General features: G+C 41.0%; 1 protein-coding gene across 4 annotated transcripts in view; it reads right to left on the bottom strand.

The window, feature by feature from the left end:
* Positions 1-19,285, bottom strand: part of PRKAR1B (protein kinase cAMP-dependent type I regulatory subunit beta) — a 103,495-nt gene that overhangs the window by 9,388 nt on the left and 74,822 nt on the right. For all 4 annotated transcript variants that reach the window (XM_030001629.2, XM_030001632.2, XM_030001631.2 and 1 more), the window contains exons 8-9: positions 14,993-15,053; positions 11,360-11,481 (exon numbers count right to left, since the gene is read on the bottom strand). In XM_030001629.2, coding sequence (XP_029857489.1) covers positions 11,360-11,481; positions 14,993-15,053 — 183 coding nt within the window. The remainder of the gene's footprint in view (positions 1-11,359; positions 11,482-14,992; positions 15,054-19,285) is intronic.

The following is a 19,285-nucleotide window of genomic DNA, read 5'->3' as shown; positions in this document are numbered from 1 at the left end:
TCTTTTCTGCATCCATTAGGGTTCACTACAGATTACAGTGTGAGACAATACCCAAGCTAATGAGCTACTGAGAGCTTTTGAAATCAAATAGACAACTTTTTACACATTCAGTTTTTTAAATTTGGTGGTGGCTCTGGAAATCTTGAGTGCCACTGATTTCCGTGGATTTTCAGAAAGCCAGCACCTTGGGAGTATTGTTAGGATAAATAATGCAAGATCAAATGAGCTCAAAAGACAACATTAGAGTAACAACATGTGCACCATGATACCCATACAATCGCCTTGAGAGAAAGCAGTGCTGCAAAAAGTGCCTTTACACTGCAACAACCGCAGCGTCAATGCGTATGATTATCATTACGTTGTCGTTATAACATTAATCCATCATATTCTTATTGACCATAATTCTCAACAACACTAATGCACACTGCAGTCTAGCAAAGATGGAAAGCAAACGTCCCTACCCAGCTGGCACAGGTCCTATACATTAGCTCTACAGCCGCGCTCGATATCAAACAATCTGCAGTTCACCGTGTGTACCAGCTATATCACACCTGCATAAGACTACCAGATGTATGTCTAAACTTCCACCACTTCTGCTACTTAGGCACATTTGTATTAATTTAGGAATAACATCCAGACCCGAGAGAGAGGAACAAAGCTGTCTAGAGCAGTCACCAAAATAGCCACAAACATAAAGGTACTTTTAAAAATGACAATCAATCATAAACCAAGTGTAGCTTAAAACAGCAGAAACAACGAAGCCACAGGGCATTTCCTAGGGATATACGAGAGGCCAGGGTTAAGGCCCAGACATGACTACACCCAGCCCGTCATTAATCACCAGGAAACACCTTTGCCTTGATCATTCAGTATTTAAAATCATAGATGTCTGACATGGGAAGACCTTCTCAATCACTTTGTTCATCCTCCTATTGCAGTATCTCAGACAATCTTCCCCTTCAGTGTTTCTTTGATAAAGTCTGCATTAAACCTGTGCTGTACCTAAGTATTGCCCTTGAAGTAAAAGAAATGTTGTTATTAGATGGAAGAAGACAAGATTTAGGCAGAGGGAGACCAGTAAACACAGTAAAAAGCCAAAAGAAGCAGAATACACTGCACCAACTGCAATTTGCTTCATGCATGGAGACCCCTGCAATACTTAGGTGATACAAAATGGTTTTTGCACAAAGAATAAAAAATAGGGATTTTTTTTGTTAAGCCTTTTCTGTTGAAAGGTTTTTCAGAATGAAAATATTTAAGCTTTACAGTCTTTTGACTTCAAAATGTTGCCCTTGAGCCACAGCAGCAGACCTAACATCAGGCTAGATCATGCAGGTGTCCAACAGAAGTGCATCCATGTGTTGGGGGACTCAAGACTTCATCGACAGTCATCATCATCCCCCATCATCAGACGGAGGGACACCACCGTGGCTCCCCAGCCTCGGTGCCACAGTAGTCCCATGCTTCTCTTCCATACCACCAGTTTCCAAGTGGGACTGGGAAGCCTGGGAGCGCAGGGATGGTGACAGAGGGATAGGGATACCAGCTCTGAGCCACGGGAGGAGCCCCTTGCCTGGGGTGTGATCCTCCTTGGCTAGTTGTCCTGGCTCCATGCCCAGAAAGCTGGGAAGCGGTTGCACCACAGCCCAGCCTTTGGGTCCCTCTGCATTTTTATCTTTACTCCGTCCTAGGATTTTAGTTGCCCCTTTTATTACACATTCAGTCCACCTGTCACAGGGGTGACAAAAAGCAGATCCACTCAGTAAAGGTGGGCTAAGATGCCGGGTTTTAATGAATCATCTCAGTGATACTTGGCCTTGACTAATCAGTAGCTTCTGTGGGAAAACAACTGAATTAATATTCATCCTGGTGCCAGATTTTAAAGACTGTCTGTGCCAAGCGCTGTGGATTATTGGCAACAAGGCACTGTTTTCCTCCCTCAGACATGTCAGCGTACAAAGCAATAAAAGTCACAAAGGAAAAAAAATGTTGCATTTTAGAGATTCTTTCTTTCTACAAAGCTAGCCATTATCTTGACTCTCTCTGAAGCCAGGAAACGTCCACTGAGTCAACATAAAAGTGACTCTATAATGGGTTATTCATCAACTGTTCATATTTGTGACTGACCTGACAGGGCTCATCTCCTGGAAGCAGACAGTGCAGAGCGCTACCACCTACAGCAGGGGCAGGGTTGAATGTACGGGAGAGAAAACAAGAAAACAGTGCTGAACCTCCCTCACCCTTCCCGCAAAATCCTTTCTGGTGAAAATCGTTTTTAGCTGTTAATGTTGTTTTACGGCCCAATTACTCCTACCACCATCTGCTTCTTTGTGAAAACATTCTGTAGATGCTGAAGTAACCAGACCAAGCAAAGGGCTGAGACAGACATCGTCATTAAAGTCTCATAACTAATGCTGTGACCAGGGCTGGGCGAGCAGCTGTGGCCAGCTAGGGCAACAGCTTCTGAGCAAGACATAAAACTTGGAGCAAACTGGAGAAAGGAGAGAAGAGAGTTTATCACAGAGATCAGGAAAATCCCCCACGGAAAGCGCTCTTTAAGTCCTTTCAGTTGGTGAATCTTGTGTATTCAAAGGACCAAATCCTGAAATTCAGAAATAAAAAATTCATGCGCTCAAAGTCGCCTCTTTCCTGGAGCACACTGCAGAGAGCCTTGCATGCTCCACAGAAGCCACACTACACAGCTAATGAATGAGCCGTAAGGCGTATATACTTCCAGCAAATCTGCAGTCATCTCAATGGTAACTTTGCAGAGGAGGGACAAAAGCCATCCCAGTAAGGGACAGCTTTAACATGATCCAGAGAAAGGGATGAACTCCAAAAGGGATTAGGAGATTATCCATTCCTCTTCCACCAGGTTGGACACCACTACATTTCAGGTCTTGTTGATATTGCAGTATTTTTGCTTAAAGGCAGAGAAGCACTCCTCAGGACGGAGCTCCTAGCTCCTGAGACAGCAGATGCCTTTAATTTCAGTTTAGATTTAACATGCCTCAGGCCATAGAGTTCTTGGTCATGTTGACTAAGTGCTTTGAATCAGGGCTTGTGAGCTCGGTCTTCAATGCCAAAAGAGCTTATAAGGATCCTGAGAACCTCCTGAAAACCTTGAGGGGTAAACAGCCTGTGCTGCTCTCTTTACATGGAGAGGTGTTTTGTTACCTGGGAACCTCTGCTGCTTTTGCAGACTTCCACGGTAGGAAGACACTACTGGACAAGACTAAAGAGAGAAGAGTCAAAGCATCAACCATACCTTAAAGCAAGTATTAGCTAAGTAAAAAGTCACAGGCTGTTTTGAACATGGAGAAAATCTAGCACTCTGATTTTTATGAAAATTCAAATGGAGCATGTATATATATTAAGAATGGAACTGCCAATTACTAACTTCGGGTTTTACTTCTCTGCATACCAAATGCTCTCCCAGTTTTCCATGTATCCTATAGTGGTAAGAGGCCAGGGTGTGTCTGTATTTCCAGCATAAACTTCAATTTTATGGGTTTACAAATCAGATGTTTTAAATTACAGCTGAATGAGACTGAAGACTCCTACACAAGTTGTCATGTCAAAAGTGAACTGGGGAAACATTCATACACATTTTTTTGCGCTGGGTATAGCATGTGCAAAAGAGAGGTTATGAAAACTACTTTTAAGCCTTTGAGAATAGTACGGCTACACTGCATCCTCCCGGTGGTTTTGCTTCAAGACCTAAGTTTACCAACGTCCTAGTGACACAGAGTAACACAGCGAGTCCTGCATCTACCTCACAAAGCTGGCATAAGCAATGTTCTCAGTCGCAATGTCCTGGAAGACCACTAGCATATCACTCCTCAGCTGCCATTTTAGCCCTTTGGGACTGCTGATAGCATCATTCCTGGGACAGCTTTTATGTTACAGCTAAGGATCAGCAATTCTAGGGCTACTTGCCAAGAGAAGACAAATCCTTTGAACTACGTAGCCAAAGACACTGCAAATGTTCTTTTAGCCAGTAAATAATCTCAGTTTTTTATTATTTGCCAACCTTTGATTTATGAGAGACTTTTATACAAAAACAAGGGACGAAATAAACAAATTTCAGTCAGCAATACAAAGCACAAGTGACTTCCACATAACCTGCAGTAGAAAGTAATATCTATTGGTTTCGGGTGGTAAAATTTAACATAAAGGAAAAAGGATGGTCACTTGATGTGTTAGCCTGGGATGCTGGCCACAGGGCTAACACTGCTTCTCTGCCTTAGACCTTCTGTGAGCAAAATCATGAAGGTCCAGACCTTCAAAGTGCCTAATACCCGTTGATTGTTTTCAGCAGGAATAAAGAACTACCTTAATTCTTGTGCTTGTGCTTCAGACCGCACCATGCAACATGGAGGTTTCTTCACGCACCTCATCAAACAGGTGGAGTGAGTATAAACCCTGTGAAGTTCATGAGATGTTCATATAAGACAGAGAAGTAGCTAAGAAGAAAAGGAATTATATACCACAGTTATTAGACTCTTAAAATTATTTGGTCATACTATATGGATGTGCCAATCCAGGTGAGACTTTTTTTCCGTAACAAACTATTGGCTGTGTTCGCTGCTTTTACATTGTTTCCCTACCCATCAGACTTCTTTTTAAAAAAGCTTCATTTTCATAATATAAAACCTAGTTGATCTTAATGGTCTTGGAGAAGCATGATGCAAGAGGACTTAATTCTGATTGTGGACTCAAGACTGAGTCATGACTGGGTTTGACAGTATTTTTTTAACTGTACATTTTTAAACTATTATACGTTATTCTCCAGTCTCTGGGTTCATAGCAACTCACAGAATTTACATACAGTTGTCCTGGTTTCTGCTACAAATGAGGAACAAAATCTGCAAAGTTCTAAAATAGACTAGAAATATTGGCTAATCTGAAGTTTCACAAAATTGTTAAGAAAATGCTCCATCATACATCACTTCTGAGGTTTCAGATTTTGCAGAATTTACCATAGGTGACTGCATTGTGGTGGTTATTAGTGGGGCCGGCAGAAGAGTTGGAAGGAAGGGCCAAAAGCTGCAGTGACTGACAGGTCCTCCATGGCTGGTGGGAAGAAGGGGAGCAGCCAGTTGCTTTCTATGAAACACTCCCTTTCTGACAGAGGAGAGATAAGGATACGCTCAAGATTGCATGTATATGGATATTGCATGTATACGTCGCCTGATCCACTGCCCACAGAAGTCAAAGTTAAATGGAATTTAACAAGAGCTGGACTAAGTTGATGTTTTAGTTCCTTTGACTCAGCAAAATACTTCAACTCCATCCCTAGTCAGGATGGGACCCAATCACACACCTAACTTTCAATCTTTGACATCAGCTGGCCATTAAAAATGCCATCTTGAACAGAGATGAACTTTGAAGCAGGGCCAATGGAAACGCTATTGCTCCAGCACAACTAGGTGATAGCAAGAAAATTGAATGTACTTTTCCTGTAAGAGCTCTACAGGAAACAATGTCTCTGCAGTTAAAAATAAGCAAAGTACAGAGCCCTCAGTGACTGCTGGCTCTGTTTATTCGGTATATTTTGTTTATTAGGTATATTAGGAGTTGCTGTAGACTGCCTTTGACAAACATTTTCGGTATCAACAAAATCCTGGTAACACTAAGCACTTCGGGTTGTAGTCTTTGAAACTCCTTTTCTAGACAACATTCATCTTCCTAATTAATAATTAATCGCACTGTGTTTTTAAAGAGATTATCAGGTATGATAGCAGAGTGTGCCTAAGGCAGTGACTTCATTAACCATACGGAAGAAGTTTACTTTGTAGTTCTTCTGCCTGTCACAGGGGTAGGTGCCAAAGGGGTCTCTCTTAGGTTAGAAAGTCAAAGAGCAACAATTTAGAGCAGGAAACAATTGGGCTATTATTTTTCTTTTTTCTTTTCCTTCTTAAGGAGCTTTTAAATCATAAATCTTCAGATGCTTGTTGTGCAATTTAAGACTCAAGTCGACTTTTCCTACAAAAAGGCCCAATTCTGTGAAGAACGGAGCGCCCTTCTGAGTTAGTCCGAGGACCTTCCTTTGTCAGTGCATGTTACCATGGTAGGAAGAGTTTACAAACACTGTTCCACCTAACAAGGCTTTGAACTGCATTTGTGCAGAGACGCTCCATAGCGTGCCAAGAGTGTCAGCGGGGCTGGAAACACTGATTTCACCTACAGGACAGTATCTCAAGTACACTCTCAGCAAGAACTCGCAGCGGATCCTGCCCAGACCGGAGCCAGTTTGTGGCCTTGACTTGAAATGTCAACAGCAGCATGAAAGCTAGCAGCCCCCCGAGGATTACAAGACCGTTTTCAATACGATCAGGCAAGAATAGTGCTGGATAAATAATCATTACCCACTAATTTGATTCATTTCTGTCACTGAAGCAGCTCTATGCATTAATTCTGGAAGGATTTCTGCACTATCAATGAAATTTTTTCTCTTATTTGTCAATTTTGCTACTGCCATTGCCTGTTTCAGTACTGACAGATACTTTATGCCTTTTGCCATTAAGCTTTTGCTCACCTTTATGAAGTGTCATTAGGATTATTGCCACTGATGGGGAAACAGGGAGGGTAACGTTCTGCCCACAGACTGGACTGATAATACAGTTGAGACTGAAAATCTGATCCCTGACTCTGCCTCCTCTTTAACCAGCAGGATAATGAGAAAGAACACAAATCCCCAGCTTTTTTTGAAATGTTTTTCACAAAGGAGTTGCAGAGGAGGGTGCAACTACCCCCTGTAACTTAGCACTAATCTGCAATTAAATATACTAGTTTTTAAAGTCAAAACCAAAAATCTAATGTGAAACTACTTGATACAATGGGTCCATTTCTCCTTGAATTTTCTCCTGTGAATTATCTTCTATTTTTAGATCTTTTATTTTTAGGCTGCTGCATACTATTGCTGGGCAGCTCGACCAACTATTAATTGGAAATGTTTTACTTCTCATGCAGTTTTATTTCTTTGCTTTCTGCACCACTTAAACCAAACTGTCCTCCAAGGAGATGACAGGCTATGGAGAGCACATTTAAAGGACAGATACAAGCTGTGCTCTTTGGGCGCAGTGTGGCACTATTATAAACCTTTTGCTGTTCTCTCCTCCTACACCTGCGTACGTTTGTGTCTGTGCACACTTTTTTTTTAAGCCATGTCAAACTTTATGGAGTATTAGGGTGATATGGCAGCAGTTCAGCAAGCTCTCAGTATGCACCTGAGATTAAAAGACTCCCTGAGCACAGTCGGTGGAGTCCCGTGACAATATCCGTGTGCTGTATACAGTGCTCGGTCATGACAAATAGATCGAAATGATCTGACGTGGGGAGGGGTGGGAGCTGGAAAACCCAGCAGGGCACTTCACAGCTGCAGGTCCTTGCATTTTTGGCAGCTGCGTTACCGACTTCGAGGTACTATGCCACCTAGCCAAGCTCAAAGCTAAACTTAAGAAAGTGGTACATGATCATAACCGCTATTTTTAATACTATTGTCACTACCTTTCTCAGTAACCTAGACAACAGCAAAAACCTAATTTCTTTCCAGTTTCAGAGCACTACTATACTAGTTTAAACTACTGTTTGAGCTGAAGTCAGTGGCAAAGCACGAGTCGGGAATAAAATCAGCCCCCATTCAACTGGCATTTCATTTAAAGGGACTTAACATTTGCTGGGATATTTAACTCCACAAAGCTCACATGCCTTTGCAAGCTACCACTTTAAAATGCTAGCTAAAAATATTTGCGTTATCTGAAGTCAGATGAATAAATCCTCCCTACTGCTGGGTACACAGTGTGGCAGTGTACAATACAACTGCAAATTTATTTGTTAGAAACTGTACATCTGTTATGATTTACGCTTGCCAAAATATAATTCTTTATGGCAACAATTGTTTCATGGTGCTTAAAGTTTTTCACCTCTGTGCCAGGAATCTCATATGGGATAATTCCATGACCTTGGAATCCAGCAGATACATTCCACATCTGTCTGGTCTGGGAAAGCCCGAGTTTGTTGTGTGAAAACCATAGTGGGAAAATAAGACCTGGAAATATCTGAAAATACAGAAACTGCAGTGCTGCTTCTTTTTTTCTTTTTTTTAATTACCAGTTTCAAGTGAAGTAAATCAATCTCACAAAAGCGATTACTTTGCTTTTTGTAAGCAGACATTCACTTCTGATCCTATCTTCAAATTAAGGAATATGGTATAAACATTAAAATAATTCTATCTCTGGAAAAAATCACAGCCTTTAAATATTAAAACTAAATCTTGTTGAAGGCTGCTCGAGATTTAAATGGAAAAGCACCCAACCTACTGCAAATAAACATCTTACTGGTTGCCTGTGAAGATTTAGGATGGCAGAAAAACTGTAGCTGTCCTGGAATCTCTGGGTAATACTTTTCTCATTAGACTTTTTAACAAAAGATGAACCATAAACAGCTTTGTGAGCAGTGAACTTAAAAAGCCCTGGTTTCCTGTGACTCTTCCCTGTGCACATTTTCTGTTATTCTAATAATTTGGCTGAGCTCCTGCTGCAGCCTTGCTCTTCATGTGGCACTATGTATTTTCATGCATACAGACTGCACCTCAAATAACCTGCACCCTAATACGATCTGTGCAACACTGGAGATAAGATGGTGGTCAGAAAGCCATGAAAAAAAAGAAAAACGAACAAAAGGTGAATGTGCTTGTTTGAGAAGGGGGAGACTAAATATTCTTGTCCATACTAACCAGGATGATATTCCTGGTTTAAAGCAGGAATTGCTGTTCTGATCATCACTGAGGCTAGAAGTCTCCCTTTCAAAAGGGTTTAATGGTTGCTCCTCAGTCTGCAAATCCTGAAGGTGCCAATTCACTTACAGGCTATGTCCTTCTGCAGGACCAATATAATTAAAAGATGGTATCCCAAACGGATGTCACAGAGGAAGGCAGCATTGCAGGCTAACCAGAAATGAACGATTAATTTATGAAATTCATACAAAACTGTGCTAACAATTTAAAATCCATGTGTGAGTCCTGGGTGTCTTAGAGAAGCTTTTATGATAGGAGTCACAAGATCCCACTTGGAACCAGTATCTGGGATGCTGGTGCACCAAAGCTTTGTAAATTGGTAACTGATTTGTCTAAGGCATGCCATGAATGACTGTGGTTTATAATAAATTAGTATCTTGCCCAAAAATTGTGTGGCAAAGTTTAGCTTTGTACTGCTGGACATACTGTGCTCCAAAGGAGACTGCATTCTGGTGACATATGAAATGGTTTCTGCATATACAGCAGCCAAACAAATTGGCTGCATTTCTAGTGTTTTCAATTATAAGGTCACAAACATCAAAAAACATATGAAAGAAGCTAATGACTTTTCAACGTATTGTGACAACAAACCAGCCAAAACTACTTGCAACTAGTTTGTAGAATAATGTGTTCCTGGCAGCTCGCATCAACTCTCCTGCAGAAAAGTTTAACATCAAAGATGTAAACTCCTGTAAAATCAGGTTTAAAATACAAAGCTTAAACTATGTGTGAGCAGGCAGAAATACTACTGCAGCACAAGAAATAGTTGATACTGGATGTTCATACTTTAATGTAGAAAAATACAGGCAATTTCCAAAGTGAGAAACTATGTTAGATTTATAGTGGAAGGGTGAGGTGAGCAGATACTTTATGATTATGCAGTATGCAGTGTTAATACTTTTCTACCCATTCAAGTCTTAACAGCTGTTCCATCAAGAGGGGGAAAATAAAGGCCCTTGGTAATTCTTAAGCAAGCTGCCAATTTTCCACATGGGATTCAATGGCTAAGAAAATCAGGTTTTCCTAGCCTCATGCTGCTGCAAGGAATAACACTAGTAGAAATAAAAATTCCCTATTTCTGAAAAAAAGTTGTATTTTGTAAATTTTTCTTATATGCTAAATATCTTGTTAACAAAAATTTCCCTATCTAATATCTAGTCTCTTTTACTCTGACACTATTGTTTCAAAGGGGCACTGCTCGTCACATATTTAAAGATCCTTAAGTGTCTGTGTGATATACAGGTGCAGTTATTTGCACTGACAATTTTGTGAGCATCAGAAGAGAAACTACATTCATAAATCAAATGCGTATTTCCAACACTCAAGAGGAAAGAAGGATGGAATTTTAAGTTTCAGATATTTATTATGAACCAAATTCTGGCTGCCTTGGATAGAGGCACCTGTCCAAAAATCCACAGATAAGGAGCAAGCAAAGAAAAATCTGTTGGCCTCTAAACCATCTGGAATGGGCGCTGTACAAGCCTTTTATCACCTGAGCAGGGCAGGGTCTCTTTCCTCCTAAATCACGTCACAACACAGCAGCCTGATGGAGGCAGGGATGTATTCTGTTTGCATAAAACTGGATCCCAAGGCAACACAATCATACCAGCTTCCTTACATCCATCTGACACACCTTCTCCCACAGTGAGGGATTCAGATTACCTCCCAGCTCCTGTGCCACCACTGCCTCCTTGCTGGTCACGTAACATCTGGCCTGGCATGTGCACTTGAACTGTCACCACACAGCCATATGTTGGTCATTCCCAGTCTATATATTTGTGTATGAACACTCACAGCTGGCACTGAAAAGCTCCTGCTTCAATACATAAACAATCATATCCTAATGCTGTCTTGTTATTCTTAGTCTGAGACTCTCTAATACCTTTTTAAAACTTGTTATATCACAGCGCCGAGGTATTTGTATGAGATACCAAGGATCCAAATATTTATGTCAGAGAGGGAGGAAAAACCCCGTCAGCATCTGTTTGCAGAAGTGAGATGGTGGAACTGAAGTGTCAGATAATCTCCCAAAAAGATGTCAGCATTTTCAGCTGCCTGACAGATCTGTCTGCCTGTGTGAGAGTAAACAAGAAAATGGCTCAGCCATTTGGACTGAGCTTAAGGCAAAACGAAGAACAAATTATCCATTTTCAGATCAGGTGTCCTGCTCCAGTTTACAGATGTTCATTTGTGATTTCCCCTGTAAGTCCCTTTGGGAACAATGATCAATGCAGTGTGTGGCTGGCCAGCCTGGTTGAAGTATTGGCAATTTGGAACAAGAAAAATCTCATGTAGAAAACAAACCTTCAAACAGTAAAGACACTAGACACACCTCAAAATTCCTCTGCATCTTCAACTTACTGGAAATTAGGGATCGTCCCACTTAAGACATTTCCATGGAACTGGCGTCTGAATTAACTTGAGTAATTCTCCTGGTTTGAGTGGAGTTAGTTCAGATTTATGCTGAAGTAAGAGATTAAACTGAACCTAAATGTCTTTTAATACAAAGTCTTGATCTTTACCAGGAAATGACAGAACTTATCAGGATGCCAATCTTACCTCTGTAATAATGAAGAAGTCATCACCGGGCTCTCCCTGCACAACAATTTTTTCTCCATCTTCAAACTGGACAGGTTCCAGTGCATCAGCCACTGTCAGCCGCTCCCATTTGTCCAGGGACTCTAAAATATTGAAGATCATAAAGCTTTGTTATAAGAAGAGTCTAACTTTGGCTGAGATTTGTATCTAAACTGACAGCTCTGCTATGCCTGGTTCTGTTTTAAAAGAAACATTTCTTTCATCCAGGCACTTTGCACGAACCTCCAGTTGGGAAACATGAATGTATTTATTCATTGTGTCTTAGAGTTAATAATCACCCAGATAATAATCTTAAAAGTTGGACAGGAAAAGTTGGCTGTGGTTCCCTACGCCTGCGATCTGATCTGCAGTGCTGCTGATGCTGCAGTGGATTGGAGCAGCCTAGGAGCTGTTTTGGAGATACCAGTGATATGGGAGCGCCGAGATTCTCTTACCACATCCCACACCAGATGTCAGAACAAGTCCTACTCTCTTTTCGTCAGAGTTGCTCTCAGCTGGTTACTGATGGCCTGCTAGATAAGCGATGCAAAAGTGCCGATCTAAAAAATGACTCTTCCCCCATGGGTGAGAGCATGGACCACTGAAGCCAACGGCAAGACCCTGGTAGCATGGGTGGCAGTGAGACCAGAGGCTCAGCATGGATGTGTGAAGTGGCACCTCTGTTTCATTTGCCAGCGGGATGGTTTACAAAGTGTTTTTCTTTTCATTCCCCCACTTAGAGAGAAAAGTTGTAAAACTTCAAAGTAAACTTCAATAAGAAAAAATTACCGGTCTTGTTTTATGAGTGATGGAGCTAATACAGCCTGCTTCCTGTGGCTTGGTGTCCTTATCACCCACCCGCAGCTGCCACAAATCCCCTGGGATACCTACACGGCAAAAGACAGCCTGCACAGCGGCTCATCCAGGGCTGCTCACTGTCCCACTGCCTGCCTCCTCCCGTGTCTGCTAAGGGATGAATTGGACCTGTCCTGCTCTCGCAGAGAGGAGGGGTGCCAACCTGTCTCTCTCTCCTCTACGCATTTGCATGAGAATTCAAGACAATGAATTGTACTTGAACTTCCGTACTTTTATCAGATTCGACTGAAAGAAGTGACAGTTTAAAAGTTATTAAAAGAAACAGATAATACAATGATATAACCTTCACTGCCTCAAAAAGCTGGGCTAAAATTCATGTACTAGAGCTCTGCTGATTCTTACTTATTATGAATTATTGAACTAATATAAGCCAAGACACGGCTTCTGACACCAGGATTAGATCTGGGCTGTTCTCTCAGACTCTGGTTTCGCCATTTTGTTCAAAATATTGCTTAGAAGTATTGTGTGAGGGTGAAAGAGTTGTTCTTTAAAAGTTAAGAAGCCTTTCGGCTGAGCTTAGAAGTGCACACTGAGTCTGGTAACAAAACCAGATCAAAGTGATCAATGCACCAAAGGTAAGTTTTGAGCTGCCTGACACACATATGTCTTCATGGGTTTATGCCACTTCGTGTTGCTGTTTGGGAAATGATTACTTCTAGTATTTTCCGCACCTATAATCACTAATGCACTTTCCTGGTGTATTTGTGACCTTTGCTGCAGAAGCATTAATATCAAAGACCAAGCCCATATTGTCAATGCAACATTCAAAAAGTGCTCTGTTTGACTAAAAATAAGCATAAAACTCTTTCATACAGACTAGAGTAGGCTTTTTCATTTTTTTTTTTAAAAGAACTCGGTAATTAACAATGAAAAGAAAGAGTCTCTTGAAACTTCTTCTTCAGTTGGCTTTATGAGAAATTCAAAGCTAATTCTAGCTCTAGTCACAGAGTGTCTCTCTTTTGTCTAAGGGAATTGTACCACTACAAATACATTGGTTAATGACTCTTTCAAACAGAGCATTATAAAGAATATTGTACACGATAAAACTCCTAAAGTTTTAGTTGCAGAATTAAAATCAAACAACACATAAAGTAGACCATCTGCAATTTTTTGCAATTTCTAAATTGTACATATCAATTCATAGCTTTACATTTAATTAAACTCCAGAAGAAAGAGTTAAAACAATTAGTTTTCTAATACCTTGTTTGATACACTATAAGCAGCTACTGATAATCTAAAAAATCCTTAGATTTTTTTTAAAAAGACTCTTACAATTATATGGCTAGTTACAGACACTAGACAGGCCTTGAAAAAATATACATAAGCAGCAGGTAGAGGTTTTTCTACCAAGAAATCACTGATTGCTGACCACATTAAGGCATGAAGTGAAGTTGACTTCTCAGTGCTGTGTTGAGATTTCTAAAATACCTTTCTGTTTCCCAGGTGTCACCTACTCTTTAGACATGCGAAATAGATCCTTACACGTTTCACCTAAGGTCTCCATGTTCCTGAAATGATGCGTTATTTTGTCCACTGCTTTTCCGTACTTAAAAAAGGTTCAAATCTTGAAGTCCTTCCTCTTTTTTTACTGAGATTCAAAAGCCATACTACAAACTAGGATATAATTACATTGCAAACCGCATGTTTAAGGAAGCACATCTTTGAATAACCTTTCTACTCTGAAATTGTTTTGAGATGTCTCATTGTTGTAATTGCTCCTCATTAGTGCAGGTGCAGAGATCCTTTTTTCTTTAAATACTCATTGTAATTTGGTATAATTTGTGCTCTTAATTTAGGAAGATTTAAATTAGGCATAAAAGAAGGCATTTAAATGATGAAAACTTCATTAATAAGTGAGCAACATACTTGGCCTTACTTTAGGCATACAAATGTAATTGAAAATTTCACAGATAGCACCTCTCAGAAGTTCAAGTATATTTTCACTAAGACACTTTCATATTTCAGGTACCTAAGCCCGAATGGTAGATGAAAACCATAAACAAGAAACAGAAATTGTTTAAGTAGAAATATAAATACTTTAATTATATAGCAAATTAATCCTGAATTGTTTTTTTCAAAATAGCCCCGGTAGAAACATAGTGTTTCTCCTACAGAATCAACATTTCATTGTACTGTCTAACACTGTCCTCCTTATTAGAAGCTTTTGTTCTCCTAATGGTGATTGATTGGTCAGGCATTATGGGTTTGTTGTTTTTCCTACTGAAGGCCATCAAGAACATGTCCAAATTTCGTGGCTATCACATTAATCAAAGGGAAACAAAATCCAAGGACAAGAAGCTAAACAGATGTTTTAAGAATGTGAGACAGGGGCTGTAAAATACACAGAAAAAAAAAAAAAATCAGTCCGTTTTGATTTGCAAGGTTAGTTCGTTCAGTGCACATATATACAGTATTCTTGCAGGTCATACCTCTGCACTGCTTTCACCTCTATCCATATGATCTTTGCTACAACAGCAGCTACTGAAAGGTTACCAGTGCATGCCTGCTCCCATATTTAAGGAAAGATTTGTCCTTCAAACACATGTTCAGTGCATATTAAAAACCGAGAAAAACAAGTCCTAAAAAGGGCCCTTTACGCTTTCATTCCTTTGGAAATGACGCAACCGTGAGACCTTCTGTTTGACCACCATTGCTTTCATCGTGCCATCAAAGACCAAAATTCATTCTGCCAACACATATAACAGAGGAACTAACAGGCAAGTCCAAAGGGCAACTGACCCAAAATGGAGACCTTGCTCAGGAATTCTTCATACATCTTCCGCTTTCTCAGTGTGCTGCCCTGTTATTAAAGGAGAGAGAAAAAGGAGGTAGAACATTACACAAAGTATTTTTGTGATTTCTTCCTACAGCTGCTCTTTTTTTTCCCCTCCCATTCCAAATCTTAATCATAGCCAGTATAAACAGCCTAAGGCAAATGTTTCCCCATAAAATGTCTGGGCAAGTTGTATTGCTGATAAGCAAAGACAGAAGGAATCAAATTCGATCCTGGTGTAATTTCACTGACTTCACTGGTGTTACTGGACACCGCAGATGAATTGTATCCATTATTTACAGGCACTCATTTTAAAGCCAGAGCTTCATCAATTAACTGTTTAGCTAATTCAATATATATATCTAGTTACCAATGAGGCCCTGCTAGAAGGGAATTTACAATTACAAAGTAGGATAAAACTTAAAATGTCTCCCTCATGGGTCCCATCTTTTTAGGTTAAAACCTCTTTAATGCCAAGAGCATTTATCTGTAAGCCCGGTTTATGTTCTGTATAGCGTTGTATGTATTGTTACTGCTGAGCAACCTATTCATATTATTATTTTAACAAAATTTAAGCATTTTGGAGCAGACAATCTATCAATGTATGTGTAGCCACCAGCACAGTCATTCCCATCCTACTAAGATTTTATTGTGTGATAAATTACTGAGAAACCTTCTGCTTACATAGTGTTTGATCATCATAGACAGAAACTGTAAGTAGCCATTCCAGCACGCATTTTTGAAGGAGATTCAGGTATACATAAATACAATGCAGTTTTACCAATACACAAATAATTAATTCATCTTTAACTCCTTCTGCAGTGACACAAGTGACTTGAAAAGAAAACCTTCCCAGGTACCAAGGAGGAACTCCAGGGTCTTCCTTGGTATTGTGCAGTTTATTCCACACTGTTATATGACAGCCTGCATCATTTCTGCCTGGGTAGATTCCCTGTGGATGTTGAAGGCTGCCTGGTGCCTGCTAGTCAAATCTACAAGGCAGGAGTACAGCACAAAGACGGTACATTCATCTTCTGAAGAAAGGGGAAATAAAGATGGCATTTACTCATAGGCTGGACAGAGAAGACAGAAGCAAATGTCAGTTGTCTATTCTTCCTTCTCCAAGTGAGCACTGGTAAGTGCTGGAAGCAGAGGCAGAAACTGGGGATAGAGAAAGGAAAAGGAGACGAAACATTTTACCCTCCACTGTGAAAGAATTCAGAAGTGCTTTAGGCATGAAAAAGGGAAAGGCTGGTGTACTCAAGTGCAATGATATATATAACTAAGAATTAAACATCGTCCCTCTTCCTACATGCACTGTGCAGGTGGGGCTTGATTCAACGACCACCAAAGCAACGTGAATCCTTCCACCAACATCAACAGGCTTTGGCTCCAGCTTCTGACTCCAGCACCAGCAGAAGCTGGGGGTGCTCTCCTCTGGGGGCAGCTCCCGTTTGTGCCCCTCTCCTGGGGCCACCCCTGCTCCGAAACAGCCGCAGCACTGTTCAGGAGCTGCCACTCTTCCCAGGTATCTCTGGATCAGCAGCAGCACCAGCTACCGAGGTCTCCCCCTCCGCACCCTGTTCATAATTTCCGAGTCTGGTGATGACAGTTCGCCTCTCAGCGATAGCATCGGTAACCCTTGTCTGACCTCTCTGTCTGACAAACCTGGTTCTCAACCTCGGGGGCCCCTGAGAGCATTTGAAGTGCCAGAAAGAAAAAAAAAACGAACTTCAAACAGAGAAGGCTCTGCAAACCACGCCAGATCCTGACAGCTCGCTGCGAGACAAAGAATGGAAAACTGGACACTGCGCAGTTGTTGCTTTCCTCCCTGCAATCGAGTGGAAACGAGACCAGCAAAATTGACAGCTGTGGAAAACCAGATTGGTGGTTTAGTTTGATGGGCTGGGGCACCCAGGGACAGATGTGGAAAATGCTTTTTAAATGACTTGCGGACACAGATGAATTTTAAGAAGCAGTAATCAGCAGCCATAAGTGACGCCTGACCACAACTTCAAGTATTTAGAGACGCAGACAAGACCCAGGAAGGTAAGAATTGCAGGCATCCTGCCTGGCCTGGAGAGCAAAAGCCCATCACTTCCTACAGCAAAACGGGTGTGTTATGTCTTGGCTAAACTAAGCCAGGGCAGCGGTACAGAATCCACCATGAAGACAAGTGCAAAAGCAAAACTGAAGTGGAAAGAATTAATTAAATGTGCTGATACTATTTTCTGTGTTGTGATAGTATCTAGAACCTCAGTGGGACTCCACTTAATGCATAGCCACACTGTCTTAAACATCCCATGTCTCAGAATGATACCACAAAGGTAAGGGAGAACAAGAGCCTAGGGAAGAACTAGTGGTTGAGGCTTAAGAGTCCTATTTCCCAGCACATGCGCTGAAATGCAAGGTGACCCAACCGATGGCTCATGACTCAACCTGCAGGATGGCTCCATCCAACCCTTCATCTCTCCTGGAGGAGACAAACAACAGCCTCCAGGGTGGCACAAGCCACCTGACAGCAGAGCTTCACCTAAGGGTGCCCAGGCAGGCACAGAAGCTTTCTCTGCATTTTCAGAGCACACGAGGCTGGATCCCAATTGGCACAACCAGATCCCAATTTCTCTTCCAGAAAGGAGAAGCTTGGCTCACCCTCACACACATTGTTTTCACCTAAGTGTATTTTCCTGCTCAAGCTTGCTCAAGCAGAGTGAGGGGAAGAGATTTTGAGAGAACAATACTCTAATATAAGCTAAAAACAACCCAGCGGTAGAAATCTTACAACCAACCAAAGCATGTGCTTATTTCAATTGGCATTAATCTTCTTTTTCTCCCCAGGAAACAGAGAGAACATGCCTACTTCCCACCTTCCTTGATCAGCCTAATATTCCCTTCTCATCATCTCCCGTAGGCATAAGGTCACCTCTGACTCCTGATGTCCTTTTTATACTTGTTTTATTTGGTTTAGTCGCTTTACCCAAATTTGTTGAGGCCATGGGTATGAACACCATCATAACCTCTCCTACCCTTCAAGTAATTTCTGCAGAAGTGTCAACTGGCACGCTCCCTGGGACATGTGCTAAGTCTGTTTTTATGCAATATTTTCATGGATCTTCTAGAAGCACCAACAAATCAGACAGTAACGATATCTGCAGACTAGGAGATACTATGAAAGCTTGCCAGAACAGGAAAATAACAAGAAAGGACCTGGTGACATTGGAAATGGGAGTAGAAAATAGTAGAATGAGCTTCCGTTTGGAAAATACAGCTAAGAAATGCAAAGAAAAAAAATAAAATCCAAAGCACAGATGTTTGACAAATTGAAGAAGACTGGAAAGTTGTAAAGCTGAAAGAGATTTACAGACAGTAGGTGAGACCTGGTTTGCAACATCAGACTGCAACAAGAATACAGCCAAAGCTATTTTGGTCTGTATACACAAAGACATCATCCAGGAATGAAGTTTAGAGACTCCATCTCCATGGCTCGGATGTGACGGCACCTGGCATGCTACACTCTGTCTCGGTACCTCTTCTCCAGAAAAGTGCTCCCAAACCAAACAGAGCCTGAAGACATGCTAAAACACTTGGGGAGAGCTGATAAGGAAAGAGCAAAACAAATTCAGCCTGGGTATGTTAGCTCAACACTGGGATCAGAGGTATGTCATGCTCATAGCTAGCATGCATCGTTGCAAGGGTTTTAAGTAGACAGTGATAATCATCTACAGATATATGACACAAAGAGAGGGCAATTTAGTACAGCATAACTTGACATAACTCAAAGTAATAGAGGAAAAATTAAGAAAATCTAATTTAAGATCAATATCAAAAAAGTTTTCCCAACGTAGGAATTATTCTCTTGCAGAAAAGTTTCCCAAGGGAAGCAGTAGAAATCTTAGCGCTTGAGCCAGATAAAAACAATAGTAAATGTACATGAATAATTCTGTACTGGCAGGGTTCTTGATGGCATGTTTTAAAAAGTCTTTATTAATTCTGCTTTTTCTAACCTATTAATATCTTATTTCAATAGTCACTGCTTCTCCCTCTCCCCCTTTCCTTTGTTCACTTTCTCCCCGGTTCTGAGCTGTCATGCACAAGCTCATCTTCTTAAAGACAGTGGTTCCCACTAACTACGAAGACTCGTTAATATTCTAAGCTGCAGTGCTCCTCCCTGAAACAGTCCCAAGGAGAAACGAGATCACTTGCATTTGCCAAATCCACCCAGAAAAGAGCTCAAAGCCAGTTTTAGGACTCCTTAAAAA

The sequence above is a fragment of the Aquila chrysaetos genome, chromosome 25 (genome assembly GCF_900496995.4).
Source record: "Aquila chrysaetos chrysaetos chromosome 25, bAquChr1.4, whole genome shotgun sequence".
In the NCBI taxonomy this organism is placed as follows: Eukaryota; Metazoa; Chordata; class Aves; order Accipitriformes; family Accipitridae; genus Aquila; species Aquila chrysaetos.
Note: the sequence above shows the minus strand (reverse complement) of the source record. Positions and strands in the feature narration are given on the sequence as shown.